The sequence below is a fragment of the Colobus angolensis genome, unplaced genomic scaffold, assembly GCF_000951035.1.
Source record: "Colobus angolensis palliatus isolate OR3802 unplaced genomic scaffold, Cang.pa_1.0 Scaffold34, whole genome shotgun sequence".
NCBI lineage: Eukaryota > Metazoa > Chordata > Mammalia > Primates > Cercopithecidae > Colobus > Colobus angolensis.
The window spans coordinates 7,801,632-7,816,713 of NW_012116710.1; the positions used below are offsets into that span (position 1 = coordinate 7,801,632).

At 50.3% G+C, this 15,082-nt stretch overlaps 2 protein-coding genes across 6 annotated transcripts in view; one reads left to right on the top strand and one right to left on the bottom strand.

Moving 5' to 3' along the window:
* The window catches only part of LOC105519186 (chromosome unknown open reading frame, human C19orf54), an 8,090-nt gene extending 4,956 nt beyond the window's left edge, over positions 1-3,134 (bottom strand). Inside the window, exon 1 of the mRNA XM_011952487.1 lies at positions 2,119-3,134. Coding sequence (XP_011807877.1) covers positions 2,119-2,441 — 323 coding nt within the window. The 5' untranslated portion in view covers positions 2,442-3,134. The remainder of the gene's footprint in view (positions 1-2,118) is intronic.
* Positions 3,135-3,429: 295 nt separating this feature from the next.
* The window catches only part of SNRPA (small nuclear ribonucleoprotein polypeptide A), a 15,018-nt gene continuing 3,365 nt past the window's right edge, over positions 3,430-15,082 (top strand). Inside the window, exons 1-4 of one of the 5 annotated variants that reach the window (XM_011952490.1) lie at positions 3,466-3,535; positions 3,985-4,079; positions 9,563-9,735; positions 11,792-11,971. In XM_011952490.1, coding sequence (XP_011807880.1) covers positions 4,007-4,079; positions 9,563-9,735; positions 11,792-11,971 — 426 coding nt within the window. In that variant the 5' untranslated portion in view covers positions 3,466-3,535; positions 3,985-4,006. Of the gene's footprint in view, positions 4,084-9,562; positions 9,736-11,791; positions 11,972-15,082 lie in introns of all 5 variants that reach the window. The other 4 variants (XM_011952491.1, XM_011952489.1, XM_011952493.1 and 1 more) reach the window with 4 other exon arrangements.

Sequence of the window (15,082 nt, forward strand, 5' to 3'; positions counted from 1 at the left end):
GTGAGCCAAGATCACACCACTGCACTCCAGCCTGGGCAACAAGAGCGAAACTCCATCTCTAAATAAATAAAAAAAATAAGAAGCATGGAGCCAGGCTGGGTGCGGTGGCTCACACCTGTACTTCCAGCACTTTGGGAGGCCAAGACAAGAAGATCGCTTGGGCCCAAGAATTCAAGACCCAGCCTGGGCAACATAGCGAGACTCTGTATCTACAAGAAATATATATATGTACAAAAAATTAGCCAGGGATGGTGGCGCGTACCTGTGGTCCCAGATATTTTGGAGACTGAGATGGGAGGATCACTTGAGCCTGGGAGGTTGAGGTTGCAGTGAGCTGTGATACAGCTACTGCATTCCATCCTGGGCAACAGAGCAAGACCCTGTCCCCAAAACAAACAAACAAGCAAACAAACAAACAGCCTGGAGCCCTGCCACCAGAGTCTCAAATTGGACTCTTCCTCTTTTTTGCACTATAGCTGAGGGGGTTCACTTCTATGAACCTCAGTTTTCTCATCAGGAATATGAGACAAAAACAGTTTCTACCTCATGGAGTTGTTGAGAGGATTCAGTAAATTAATATTTAAACACTTAGAACAGCGCCTGACATAGGGTAGGCATTCAGTAAAGGGTGGCTATAATTTGCATTAAATTTGCCTCATCTCAGTGCGGGCATTTAGGGAAGATTATAAATGTGTCTGGAGGCTGGGTGCAGTAGCTCACGCCTGTAATCCCAGCACTTGGGGAGGCTGAGGCAGGTGGACCACCTGAGGTTGGGAGTTCGAGACCAGCCTGGCCAACATGACAAACCCCGTCTCTACTAAAAATACAAAATTTAGCTGGGCGTGGTGGTGGGCACCTGTAATCCCAGCTACTCGGGAGGCTGAAGCAGGAGAATCGCTTGAACGGGGAGAAGGCGGGTGCTAGTGGGCAGGCGGAGGCTGCAGTCAGCCGAGATCACGCCGGTTCACTCCAGCCTGGATGAAAGAGAGAAACCCCATTTGAAAAAAAAAAAAAAACCTGTGTAGAAAGCTTGGAGTTTCAATGTGAGTCTGGGCAAGTCTTTTCTCCCTCTTTTCAGCCAGGCAATCATTAAACCTCAGCCTCATAGCCCCAGCCCAGGTCTGGCACTCTCCTTTCCCCTACCACCTGGGTCCCTGGATGTCCCAGTTTCCTCAAGGCTCCTAAGTACTACTTCCACAGAACACCTCCTTCCCTGCACAGAGCCTCTCCAGGGCTCCCCCATGCCCTCAGGAAAGTCCCAGTCCCTTCTCAGAGCCCGCTCTGTCCTGCGTGGGCTGGCTCTGCCGCTTTCACAGCCCCATGTTTGCCACTTTTCCCGGCAAGTTAAGGACATATTTGCAGTTCCTTGAATAGAACATGTCCTCATTTCACTCCAGGCCCCTGCACAAGCAGGTTACTCTCATCACACAGCATTTGCACGACTTGCTCAACAGCACTCAGGGTTCCCCTTCTCCAAGAAGCTCCCCCTGACTCCCCAGCCTGGGTCATACACCCCTCTGGGCTTTGTCATGACAGCCCTGTCCACTCTGAGTTGTCACTGTCTGGAAGGGTGGAGGGATCTGTCTCCCCCACTAGACTGGGCACTTGCCTTTTTTTTTTTTTTTTTTTGAGACAGAGTATCGCTCTGTCTTCCAGGCTGGAGTGCAGTGGCACAATCTTGGCTCACTGCAACCTCTGCCTCCGGGGTTCAAGCGATTCTCCTGCCTCAGTCTCCCAAGTAGCTGGGACTACAGTCGCATGACACCACACCCAGCTAATTTTTGTATTTTTTGTAGAGATGGGGTTTCACCATATTGGTCAGGCAGGTCTCCAACTCCTGATCTCAGGTGATCCACCTGCCTCGGCCTCCCAAAGTGCTGGAATTACAGGCATGAGCCAACGCGCCCAGCATGGACTGGGCACTTGTGAGGACAGCTTTCTTCATTGCTGGAGGCACACCACCATGGAAGGGATCTAGGCAGGGGACCTAAGTAGTCAGGCTGTTTGATCCTGAGGACACGGGAACCGCCCCTCCCCCCAAAAGGAAATGGCTGAAGTGATCTGTGAAGAAGTGACTAGGGCAGAGCCTGGGTGGTGGGTGGGGCATGGAGACCCTACCGGTCCTTGTGCAGTTTCAGGAGCCTCTTCACATCTTCTCTGCCCTTGGGGACCGGGCCAGCCTTCTCCAAGGCCTCCTTCAGGAGCTGGCTCTTCTCCAGGCCGAAGACATGAGGGGGAGCAGGCCCCGTGGCAGCGGGTGGAGGAGGCAGTGGGGGCGGTGGGGGAACAGCAGTCTGCTGACTCCAGGGAGGGGATGGTAAAGCTAAAAAGTCCAGGGAACTTGGGGGTAGAGGAGGAGATGGAATGCTGCTGGCTTGGGGTACAGGGGTTCTTGGAGGAGGGATTGGTGGTTTTAGGGGAGGAAAGCATGGAGAAGTCATTTTGGGGTCTACAGGAGGGGCTGAGAGGTTCAGAAGGTAGGGAGGGAAGGATCCGCCAACGGAGAACGGTCTCAGGGATGGAGATTTTAAAAATTTACGAGCTGAGTTCCAGAATCTGGGGGCTGAGCAGTGGGTGTGAAAGGACCACAGCTAATATTTGAAACCATGGGAGCAGGAATTGCGAGGGTGACTCAAGTCATAAGGCACCTGACAGTTAACAGGGTGGGGTCCTTAAATCCGGAACCGGATCTGTAGTACCGGTTGGGTTACCTCGGGAGTCTTAGGTGGAGAGTTAGTAGGAGTTAACTCATTCTTTGGGGCTGGATGTGGAAACACACGAGTAAGTTTGGGATATTAAGGCTCAGACCTAAAGTGAGGTGCCTGAAGGGTGCGACTTAGGAGCCCAGGGCTAAAGATTCGGAGAACTTAGGTTCCGTACCCCCTCACATCCCAGGCCCGAGTTTGGAACCTTTGGGCTGACCTTTGAGTCAGAGGTCAAGAGGTCAAAATGGACACCAGGCAGGAAAAATGGCCTAGCTGTGGAGAAGGTCCTGGAACCAGAGCAACAAAAACGTCTGTGGGTTGGAGAAGACTCAGAGATCAGAGGCCGGTGGGCGCCGCGATAACCGGTGGAAAAGGAAAAGGAGTCAGGAAGTAAGGTACACCTCCCACTCCCGGAAAATGGCGGCCCCCGCACACTGCTTTTCCCATATCACGGGGTATCACACGCAACAGTGCCAGCCCATTTGGCGATCACGTGACAGAAAACGCGGATCTCGGGGGAAGAGGCGGGACTTCAAAAAGCATTGCCTCCGGAAGACACCACAGCGCCAGACGCGTCCCGATTGGCAAAATACTAGTGACCTTTACTGATTGGTCCGTAGACCCGGGAGTCACGGAAGGAGGTGGGCTTTCAGGAGGTCGGGCGGGGTTTTTCTACCTAGGCGGGAACTCAAATATCATTTTGATTGGCAAGAGCTGAGCCCGGGATTGCCTGGCAGAAAAGCAGGGGCGGTGCCAGGAGAGAAAGCTTCGTGGTTTGGTCTCAGGAAAGTAGCAGGCGCCGCTTGAGAGAACTGCGGTCCTGTCGGAAGGTAACCTTGGGTGAAAACGACCATCGGCGGCGGGCGAGCGGTACGCTTGCCGTCCGGGCCTTCCTGGACTTGTTTCAGGAAACTTGCTGCTCGAGGCCAGGCTGCCCAAAACCTGTCCCCGTTTTTCTATACTGTCTCCCACATCCGGGTTTTCTCCGGGACTGCCCTTCGAATGCGTGGGCCAATGGGAGTCGCCATTTAGGGCGCTCCGCCCACGGGGTCGCGTAGAGCATCCTGGAAGTCGTAGTAAATCTCTCGAGAGTTCCCTCTGCACGCGGGCTGGAGAAGCGGGTCCTACGCACGCTTTGTTGCCCGCGCTTTGCCTCGATCCTTCCCCCTACGCCCGCCTTACCTGACTTCCTTTTGGGAGGAAGATCCTTGAGCAGCCAACGGTGGGACAAAGGATTTGGCGAAACCCAGGGCTAAAGTCACGTTTTTCCTCCTTTAAGCCTTACCTCAACACTTCACTCCATGGCAGTTCCCGAGACCCGCCCTAACCACACTATTTATATCAACAACCTCAATGAGAAGATCAAGAAGGATGGTGAGTTCTCGGGATAGTCCGGACTCCAGACTGTCCCGCACGGGCTGGTCCCTCTTCCACCCCCTGCACCCGCTTCTCTAAGTGTTCCTCCAGCCAAACTTCGCGTTAACCCCTTGGCCTTTACACAAACTACTTCCTGTCTTCAACACTCTATTACTTCATCTTATGCTCTGCCCTTTAACCTGGTCACTGTTGCTCATCTTACAAGGTTTGAGGTCAGAGGACCCTTCCTCCAGGAAGCCTTCCCCTGTCCCTTCACGTGGCTGCCGCTGAATTCCCATACGCGGAGGCCATCTCCCATCAAGCCCTGATTCCTCTGAGCTGTCGTGGGGCTCTCTCTCCTCCCAGTGGCCGTTGAGCTCCATGAGGGCAAAGGACTGAGGCTTTCTTGGTCACCGGCTTTTTCTGATCAACTCACAATGAAAATGTACCATAATGGTGGCTAATGCTCTGTATCATGGGCTGGTCTGTGTGCTTTTATATAAATCTTGATTACATTTAATTGTCACAACAAGCTTGTAGGAAGAAGGCTATTGTTATTCCCATTTCTCAACTAATAAACTGTGGCAGGGCGTGGTGGCTCACCCCTGTAATCCCAGCACTTTAGGAGGCCGAGGCTGGCGGATCACCTGAGGTCGGGAGTTCGAGACCAGTCAGACCAACATGGAGAAACCCTGCCTCTACTGAAAATACAAAATTAGGTGGGCGTGGTGGTGGCGCATGCCTGTAATCCCAGCTACTCTGGAGGCTGACACAGGAGAATCGCTTGAACCCGGGAGACGGAGGTTGCAGTGAGCCGAGATCACACCATTGCCTGGGCAACAAGAGCAAAACTCCGTCTCAAAAAAGAAAAGGAAAAGAAACTGAGACAGGGTGATGTGACTTGCCCAGGGTCACATAGCAAGTAAAATAGTTGAAGCCACCGGTATAGAATTTTGCTTAAGAACCCAATTTTTGGCCGAGCGTGGTGGCTCAGACCTGTGAGCCTAACATTTTGGGTGGCAGAGGCAGGAGAATCACTTAAACACAGGAGTTCAAGATCAGCCTGGGCAACAAAATGAGACCTTGTCTCTACAAAAAAAAAAAAAAAAAGGCTGGGCGTGGGTGGGGTATGCCTGTGGTACCAGCTACTCAGGAGGCTGAGGTGGGAGGATCGCTTGAGCTAGAGAGATTGAGGCTGCAGTGAGCTATGATTGCACCACTGCACTGCAGCCTGGGCAGAGCAAGAACCTATCTGAAAAAAGGAAAAAAAAAAAAAAAGAACTCAGTTATTGAAATCGGAAAGATCCTCTCACGTTCTCAAGTAAATTATCACCTTTATTGAATCTCATTTTCTACATCTAAAAACTGAGCAAAATCATAATACCTTTTTTGCATGGATGTTGGGCGAGATTAAATTAGCTAAACCTTGCAGTATTTCTTTTTTATGGTAACTGGCAGCTAGTAAGGGCTGGATAAATGTTAGCTCTTATCACTTCTAGAAAATTGTCAGGAGAACCGAAGGAACTTACTGGGATTCAGTTTGAGGTCACCAGTGAAGTGGCTCTTGAAGAAAGCAAAACCAGCAGCCGGAGCACTGGCTCACACCTGTAATCCCAGCACTTTGGGAGGCTGAGGTGGGCAGATCATTTGAGGTCAGGAGTTCAAGACAAGCCTGGCCAAGATGGTGGAACCCCGTGTCTACTAAAAATACAAAAATCAGCTGGGTGTGGCAGCGCACACCTATAGTCCCAGCTACTCGGGAGGCTGAGGTAGGAGAATCACTTGAACCCTGGGAAGCAGAGGTCGCAGTGAGCTGAGACTGCACCACTGTAAAAAGAAAAAAAGAAAACAAAACCAGGAATGTAAATTTTGCATGTGCTTTTAGAGTGTGGTGCCCTGCCATTATTGGGCAGTGCTGGGGACACACTGGTGACATAGAACGCTGGTTCTTTTTTTTTTTTCTTTTTTTTTTAAAAATGAGATGGAGTGTCGCTCTGTTGCCCCGGCTGGAATGCAGTGGTGCAATCTCAGCTTACTGCAACTTCCGCCTGCCGGATTCAAGCAGTCCTCTGCCTCAGCCTCCTGAGTAGCTGGGATTCCAGGCACCTGCCACCATGCCTGGCTAATTTTTGTATTTTTAGCAGAGACGGTTTCACCATCTTGGCTACCCTGGTCTCGAACTCCTGACCTTGTGATCCACCTGCCTCAGCCTCCCGAAGTGCTGGGATTATAGGCGTGAGCCACTGCGCCCGACTGGAACCCTGGTTCTTTAGGACAGTGACAGCCCAGAGTAGTCAGGGCCATCATGCAGGAGGCTTAGGCAGAGTGTTGAGGGCTGGGATTGGGACCTTAGAAAGACAGAGGGATCCATTCAGCTTCCTGGCAAAGGAGACGTTTTGGAGAGCCTGCCAGGTAGAGTAAGTAGTATTTATGTTACATTGAGGGAGAAGAGTGTTATTAACTTGGGCCAGCTTGTCCAGATGTTTAGGGGTAAAAGAGCCTGGCACATTCTGGGTATTACAAGTAGTTTTGTGGGCCTGAGGCCTAGAGGCCTGTAAATCATGGAGAAGCTTCCAGCAAGCTGTGAGCTGTGCACTGGTGGCTCGTGGCTATGAGGCGTCAGACTTTGCCCTGAGGGTGTTGGGGAGCCAGCTTGCTTCCCTGTCCTGGTTGCCTCCCTGATGGACTATCCTCCCAACTGTGGAGGGTAAATGCGAATGGGCACGAGGAGGCTGGAGAGTAGAGAGAGGCCCAGAGTCCAGTGGAATGAGTGAAGTCTGAATGAGATTCATGGGGCTGGAGTATGGAGAAGAAAACCAGAAATGTTACCCCCAGGAGACTTTCTGACTAATTGCTTAAAAACAACCTTGATTGCTGTCCCTGCTCCCACCCAGCCTGCACACATTTTCTTGCTTCTTTCCTGCCTAGTATCTATTTTACCAAGTGGGTTCTGCTTCAGCTCAGCGTTTTTTTTTTTTTGAGACGGGTGTTCAATCTGTTGCCCAGGCTGGAGTGCAGTGGCATAATCTCTGCTCACTGCAACTTTTGCCTCCCTGGTTCAAGCTATTCTCCTGCCTCAGCCTCCCAAGTAGCTGGGATTACAGGTGCACTCCACCACAGCTAGCTAATTTTTTCTTTTTTTCTTTTTTTTTTTCTTTTTTTTGGCCTTTTTAGTCGAGATGGGGTTTCACCATCTTGGCCAGGCTGGTCTTGAACTCCTGACCTCAAGTGATCTGCCTCAGCCTCCCAAAGTGCTGGAATTACAGGCATGAGCCACCATGCCAGGCCAGTTTTTATGAAGGTTGGAGTCCAGTGGCGGGATCATGGCTCACTTCAACCTCTGCCTCCCAGGCTAGAGTGATCCTCCCAGTTCAGCCTCCCAAGTAGCTGTGACCACAAGGCATGCACTACCATGCCTGGCTAATTTTTGTATCTTTTGTAGAGACAGGGTTTCACCATATTGCCCAGGCTGGTCTTGAACTCTTGAGCGCAAAGGATCTGCCCACCTCGGCCTCCCAAAGTGCTGGGATTACAGGTGTGAGCCACCATGCTTGGCCATCTCAGCCATCTACTTTGCATAAGACATTGGTACCCTTTGCAGACCTGGGTGGTGAGAGGGAGTCCATCCTTGTTGAGCTTGAATCCCACTTGCTGTCAAGTGATGCCCTTTGCTGGTGAGATGTGGTGGTACCGGATTCAGATGGAATTCGTGGACTGGGCTCTGCCATGCTCTTGTGCCCTCCAGATTGTTGCCCTGGTCCAGTGAGGAATCTTCTGAGAACCTGTTTCCATTTGAGTAAAACTGGGACAGTCATCGTTGCGACTTCATGGGGTTGCTGTGAGGAAGTTACCTCTAAAGCATTTGATGGGGGTGCGATGACTCATGCCTGTAACCCCAGCACTTTGGGAAGCCAAGGCAGGAGGATCACTGGAGCCCAGGAGTTCAAGACCAACCTGGGCAACATAGGAGATTGTATCTACAAAAAAATAAAAAATTAGCCGTGCGTCGTGTTGCGTGCCTGTAGTCTCAGCTCCTTGGGAGGCTGAGGTGAGAAGATTGCTTGAGCCTGGGAGGTCGAGCCTGCAGTAAGCTATTATCATGCCACTGAACTCCAGCCTGAGCAATAGAAGGAGACCCTGTCTAAAAAAAGCACTTGATGGTGTCTGTAGTCAAATGTTTGTAGCCAAGTGTGGTGGCACACTCATGTAATCCCAGCACTTTGGGAGGCCAAGGTGGGCTAATTCCTTAAGCTCAGGAGTTCAAGACCAGCCTGGGCAACATAGCAAGACCCTGTCTCTGCACAAAATCCAGAAGTTAGCTGGGCATGGTGGCATATACCTGTGGTCCCAGCTACTCAGGAGGCTGAGGTAGGAGGATCGCTTGAGTCTGGGAGGTTGAGGCTACAGTGAATCATGATCATGCCACTGCACTCCAGCCTGGGTGACAAAGTGAGACCTTGTTGCCAAAAAAATAAAAATAAAAACGTGTGGTGGAGTCTGTGCTAGGCATGGAGATACTGCAGTAAACAAATGGGACAGGCTTATTGCTCCTCAGGCAAGATAGACAAGTTAACGTACCATGACAGGAGGCAGGAAATAGTCATGAAAGAAAAGGAAGTAGAGTAAGAATGACATGGGAAGACATTTAGACATGGTAGTCAGAGGTGGCAATGTTTCCTCTGAGACTTGGGTGACTAGAAGGTGGCCGCAATGTAAACCTCAGGGGAGGGATGTTCCAGGTAAAGGGAGCAGCCAGTGCAAAGGCCCTGGGGCAGAATTGGTGTGTCAGACCTAGGGGCCAGTGTGGTTGGGGACTCAGGAGCACAGTGGAATATGGGCAGGAATGAGTTGGGGGAAAGCGGCCAGGGCCACGTCATGCAGGCCTGTGTCAGGGTGCTGGTGGCAATGAAAAGAATCACTCATATTTACTGAGCGTTTACTATGTATTGGATGCTGTCCTGAGCACTTTGCATGTATGTGCACATGTTCATTATATAGCAGCTCTCTGTAAGCACATCTTACAGAAGGGCGTACTTGGCTACTTGAGTGGTTCCGGGCCGCTTCTGTGATTGTTAGGTCTTGAGAGATTATGGACCTGAGGCATTCTGGGTACCCCGTCAATTGGCTGATGGTCTTCTATCTGGGCTGCGCTTCTTCTATTAAGGGGAGCTCAGCTGGGCGCGGTGGCTCAAGCCTGTAATCCCAGCACTTTGGGAGGCCGCGACGGGCGGATCACGAGGTCAGGAGATCGAGACCATCCTGGCTAACACAGTGAAACCCCGTCTCTTCTAAAAATACAAAAACTAGCCGGGCGAGGTGGCGGGCGCCTGTAGTCCCAGCTACTCGGGAGGCTGAGGCAGGAGAATGGCATAAACCCGGGAGGCGGAGCTTGCAGTGAGCTGAGATCCGGCCACTGCCTCCAGTCCGGGCGACAGAGCGAGACTCCGCCTCAGAAAAAAAAGGTGGGGGGAGCTCAAAGGTCTTTTCTTTCCCCACTGCAGAGCTAAAAAAGTCCCTGTACGCCATCTTCTCCCAGTTTGGCCAGATCCTGGATATCCTGGTATCACGGAGCCTGAAGATGAGGGGCCAGGCCTTTGTCATCTTCAAGGAGGTCAGCAGCGCCACCAACGCCCTGCGCTCCATGCAGGGTTTCCCCTTCTATGACAAGCCCATGGTGAGCATTGTGGGTATGGAGGCTGTGTGGGTGTGTAAAATGTTATAGGAGACTGGGCGGGCCTGGATTAGAGGAGGGGATATTAGGGTTCATTCGCCAAGGTGAGACTGGACGAGGCTCCCACTGCACCTTGCCTCATTTAAAAATCCTTTTTTTGGCTGAGTGCGGTGGCTCACGCCTGGAATCCCAGCACTTTCAGAGGCCGAGGCAGGCAGTTTACCTGAGCTCAGGAGTTTGTGACCAGGCTGGGCAACACCGTGAAACTCCATCTACTAAAATACAAAAACTAGCCGGGCGTGGTGGCGGGCGCCTGTAGTCCCAGCTACTTGGGAGGCTGAGGAAGGAGAATCGCTTGAACTTGGGAGTCGGAGGTTGCAGTGAGCCGAGATCCTGCCACTGCACTCCAGCCTGGGCAACAGAGCGGGACTGTGTCTCAAAATGCGTATATACATATTTGGCTGGGCATGGTGGCTCATGCCTGTAATACAAAAATCAGCCGGGCGTGATGGCTGGCACCTGTAATCCGAGCTACTTGGGAGGCTGAGGCAGGATAATTGCTTGAACCCGGGAGTCAGAGGTTGCAGTGAGCCAATATCGCACCACTGCACTCCAGCCTGGGTGACACAGCAGGACTGTGTCTCAAAAAATAAAAATAAATTTTAAAAAATCTTTAAATTTTTTTAAAGTTTGTTTTATTTATTTTTCTATTTTTGATGAGATAGACGATGCTATCTCCCCTGGAAACGCTGATTTTTGTATTTTTAGTAGAGATGGGGTTTCGCCATGCTGCCCAGGCTGGTTTCGAACTCCTGAGCTCCAGTGATCTGCCAGCCTCAACCTCCCAAAGTGCTAGGATTACAGGCGTGAGCTACTGTGCCACACTAAGAATGTTTAACATACCTTCCCCTACTGAATAAGCACCATGAAAGAGGGGTTTTTGTCTATTTTGTTCATTGCTTTATTCCCAGAGCCTCGAATTGCACCTGGCCTCTGGCAGGTTCTCCTTAAACAGCTAAGTGAATGAGATTGAACCTGGAAGACTGAGGTGTATTCTTGTGTGACAGGAAATCCCCCTGCAGTGCACTCCTCTCCTAGCATTGTCTCCTCGGGCCTTTGGCCTGATGTTTATTGCTGTTCCAGCTTCCCTTGAAAATACCAACAGCCTTTCTACTGAACACTTGCTTACTGTGTATCAGGTACTGTTCCAAGCACTTTAGCTCATTTAGTCCTCATAACAGTCCTTTGAATGGGAGGTATCATAATCCCCGTTTTTCAGACAAGGAAGTTAAGGCCAAGACATTTATATTTCTGTGTTTCTCAGTAAGCTCCTGATAAGGTCTGATTTTTTTGTTTCTTGTTTTTGTTTTGTTTTGTTTTTTGAGACAGTGACTTGCTCTGTCGCCTGGGCTGGAGTGCACTGGCGCGATCTCAGCTCACTGCAATCTTCGCCTCCTGGGTTCAAGCGATTCTCCTGGCTCAACCTCTTGAGTAGTAGTGCCCAGCTAATTTTTGTATTTTTGGTAGAAATGGGGTTTCCCGGCCAGGCACGGTGGCTGGTGCCTGTAATCCCAGCACTTTGGGAGGCTGAGGTGGATGGATCACGAGGTCCGGAGTTCGAGACCAGCCTGACCAAGATGGTGAAACCCTGTCTCTACTAACAATGCAAAAATTAGCCGGGCGTGGTGGTGGGTGCCTGTAATCCCAGCTAGCAGTGAGACTGAGGCAGAATTGTTTGAACCCAGGAGGCGGAGGTTGCAGTGAACTGAGATTGCATCACTGCACTTTAGCCTGGGTGACACAGCAAGACAATGTCTCAAAAAAAGAAAGAAAGAAGGAAAGAGAGAGAGAGACAGAGACAAAGAAATGGGGTTTTGCTGCGATGGCCAAACTGGTCTCCACCTCCTGACCTCGTGACCTGCTCCCTTTAGTCTCCCAAAGGGCTGGGATTACAGGCATGAGCCACAGCACCTGGCCCCTGATAAAGGTCCAGTTTTGAATCTTGGCATTTGGACTCTGAATCCACGCTCTTAACCCGTTCTGCTCTCTGTTTTGGTAGCGTATCCAGTACGCCAAGACTGACTCAGATATCATTGCCAAGATGAAAGGCACCTTCGTGGAGCGGGACCGCAAGCGGGAGAAGAGGAAGCCCAAGAGCCAGGAGACCCCAGCCACTAAGAAGGCTGTGCAAGGCGGAGGAGCCGCCCCCGTGGTGGGGGCTGTCCAGGGGCCTGTCCCGGTAAGCCAGGCCGCAGAGACCAGCCCTCCCACTGCCAGGCCTTCCTTAGCCACATGGACTGGCTTTGGGACAGGATGGGGAGAGTTCTCCACTTGGGGCTTCAGACCCCTCCTTTCTGTTTCCTTATAGAGATATGTGTCTGTCTCCCTTTTGGGGTGTTGAGCACCTAGATGATGCTATATCCTCTTGAAACGCTTGTTCCCTCCTTATGAATGTGTCTCAAGGTCTTTCTTCATGGCTGTGACTTGGTTTCGCTCTCTCCATGGCCTTGATTTTTGTCCCCTGTGTCTTGTAACTCATTGTGCATGTAGAAAGTCCAAGTGTCTGCTAAGCAACTGTTAGGATTAATAAGTGACCTTCATTTAGAAAGGTTGCTGGATATAAGGGCAATATGGACAAAATTAGTTTTATTATTTATTAATATTATTTTTGAGACATGGTCTCACTGTCACCCAGGTTGGAGTGCATCACAGGTTGGTGCCATCACAGCTCACTGCAACCTCCGCCTCAGCCTCCCTAGCAGCTGGAGCTGCTGGTGCGTGCCACCCCCACCCAGCTCACTTTTGCATTTTTTGTAGAGACGGGGCTTAGCCGTATCACCCAGGCTAGTCTCAAACTCACTGTCTCAGCCTCCCGAAGTGCCAGGATTACATGCATGAGCCACCATGGCCGACCCCCAGTTTTATTTTTATATGCCAGTAACAGACAAGTAGACTTCACATTGAAAAGTAGCACTGAGGGGTAAATCCAACAAAAGGTTTGCAGAACGGCTACACTGAAATCACAGAACGTAGCTGGGAGAAATCAGAGACTCAACAATGGATAGAAAGACTCAGTATTGTCAAGAGGTCAGTTCCATCCAAATTAATTGAAGATTCAACGTGATGCAGTCAAAACAGGTATTTTGGTAAACACTGGACACTGATTGACTCTTTGTAAATGTGTGGAAAGACAAGGCTAAGCTAGGCGAGGATAATAAAGCACCCGGACCTGCATGACCAGGGGAAGCTCCAGCAACCAGGCCAGACCCAGTGGCTCATGTCTGTAATCCCAGCACTTTGGGAGGCCAAAATAGTAGGATTTCTTTTTTTTTTTTTGAGACAGAGAGTCTTGCTCTGTCACCCAGGCTGGAGTGCAGTGGCGCAATCTTGGCTCACTGCAAGCTCCACCTCCTGGGTTCACGCCATTCTCCTGCCTCAGCCTCCCCAGCAACTGGGACTACAGGTGCCCGCCACCACGCCCGGCTAATTTTTTTTGTATTTTTAGTAGAGACGGGGTTTCACTGTGTTAGCCAGGATGATCTCGATCTCCTGACCTTGTGATCCGCCCTCCTCGGCCTCCTAAAGTGCTGGGATTACAGGCGTGAGCCACCACGCCCGGCAGGAGGATTTCTTTAGGTCAGGAGTTCAAGACCAGCCTCCATAAAATAGCAAGACCTCATCTCTACAAAAAATAAAATAGAGAACCGGGCGTGGTGACTCATTCCTATAGTCCCAGCGGCTCAGGAGGCTGAGGTGGGAGGATCTCTTGAGGATTGGAGGTCGAGGCTGCAGTGAACAATGGTTTTGCCACTGCACTCCAGCCTGGGTGAAAGAGTGAGATCTTGTCTCTTTTCTTTTTTTTTTTTTTTGTTTTTTTTTTTTTTTTTTTTTTTTTATTATACTTTAAGTTCTAGGGTACATGTGCATAACGTGCAGGTTTTTTGAGAGGGAGTCTCAGTCAATCTGTCTCCCCAGGTTGGAATGTAGTGGTGCAATCTTGGCTCACTGCAACCTCTGCCTCTTGAGTTCAAGTGATCTTCTGCCTTAGCCTCCCAAGTAGCTGAATCACAGGCATATGCCACCATGTCCATGTGCAAAAAAAAAAAAAAAAAAAAAAAAATCTGCAGCATCCAACCAGGATGATATACAGTTGGCAGAAGGGTAGGAAGACAGACCAAGGGGACAGGATATGAAGAGTCTAGGCACAGCCACACTTGTACAATTACTTGATGTGTGATGAAGGTACCACTGCACTTGACTAAGGAAAGGAATTTTTTCCCCTAGTTCATGATGCGGGGCAGTTGGATATCTGCAAGGAGAAAAAATTAGCCCTGTCTCATACTATATGCAAAATATAACTTGAAGTGAATTGCAGATCCAAATGTGACAACAAAAAATATAGCTTCTTTTTTCTCTTTTTTCTTTTTCTTTTTTTTTTTTTTTTTTTTTTTTTTGAGACAGTCTCGCTCTGTAGTCCAGACTGGAGTGCAGTGGTGCAATCTCAGCTCTCTACAACCTCTGCCTCCTGGGTTCAAGCGATTCTCCTGCCCCTGCCTCCTGAGTAGCTGGAACTACAGGCGTGTGTCACCACACTCAGCTAATTTTTGTGTTTTTAGTAGAGACGGCGTTTCACCATGTTGGCCAGGCTGGTCTCGAACTCCTGACCTCAAGTGATCCGCCCTCCTCAGCCTTCTGAAGTGTTGGGATTACAGGCGTGAGCCACTGCACCCGGCCCTCACACAATAAAGTTTCTAGAAGAAAACAGGAAAATGTCTTCATGACCTTGGTGAGGGCATGAAAAGTGGAAACATCCTGTTTTCCAAACAGGATACAAAAAGCACTGAGTACAAAAAAAAGATGGACGAACCAGGCCCACTCCTTAGGTCTCTGAGCCTCTGTGTCTCTCTGGCTTTCATGAGTCTCATGGCTCTGACTGGGTCATGCTCTATTCGATGCCACTCGCTTTCTCCAAGTTGGTGATGGTGTCTGGATTACTGTAGACTCCTGTTGTTTATTTCTCTCCTCTTCACTGCACCTAGTTTTCTGTCCACTTTTGACTTCAGATTGTGTTTCCAGCCCCAGTGTGCTGCCTGCCATCTGTTGTCTCCCCTCTTCCCCTTGCTGCCATGCGTTTCGTTCTACACCTGCCCTGAGTGTCCCTTTACATCTCTGCCCTCGTTTGTTTTTGTTTTTGTTTTTTTGAGACAGAGACTTTGTTGCCCAGGCTGGAGTGCAGTGGCGTAATCTTGGCTCACTCCAACCTTCTGCCAGGTTCAAGTGATTCTCCTGCCTCAGCCGCTCTAGTAGCTGGGATTACAGGTGCCCACCACCACGCCTGGCTAATATTTGT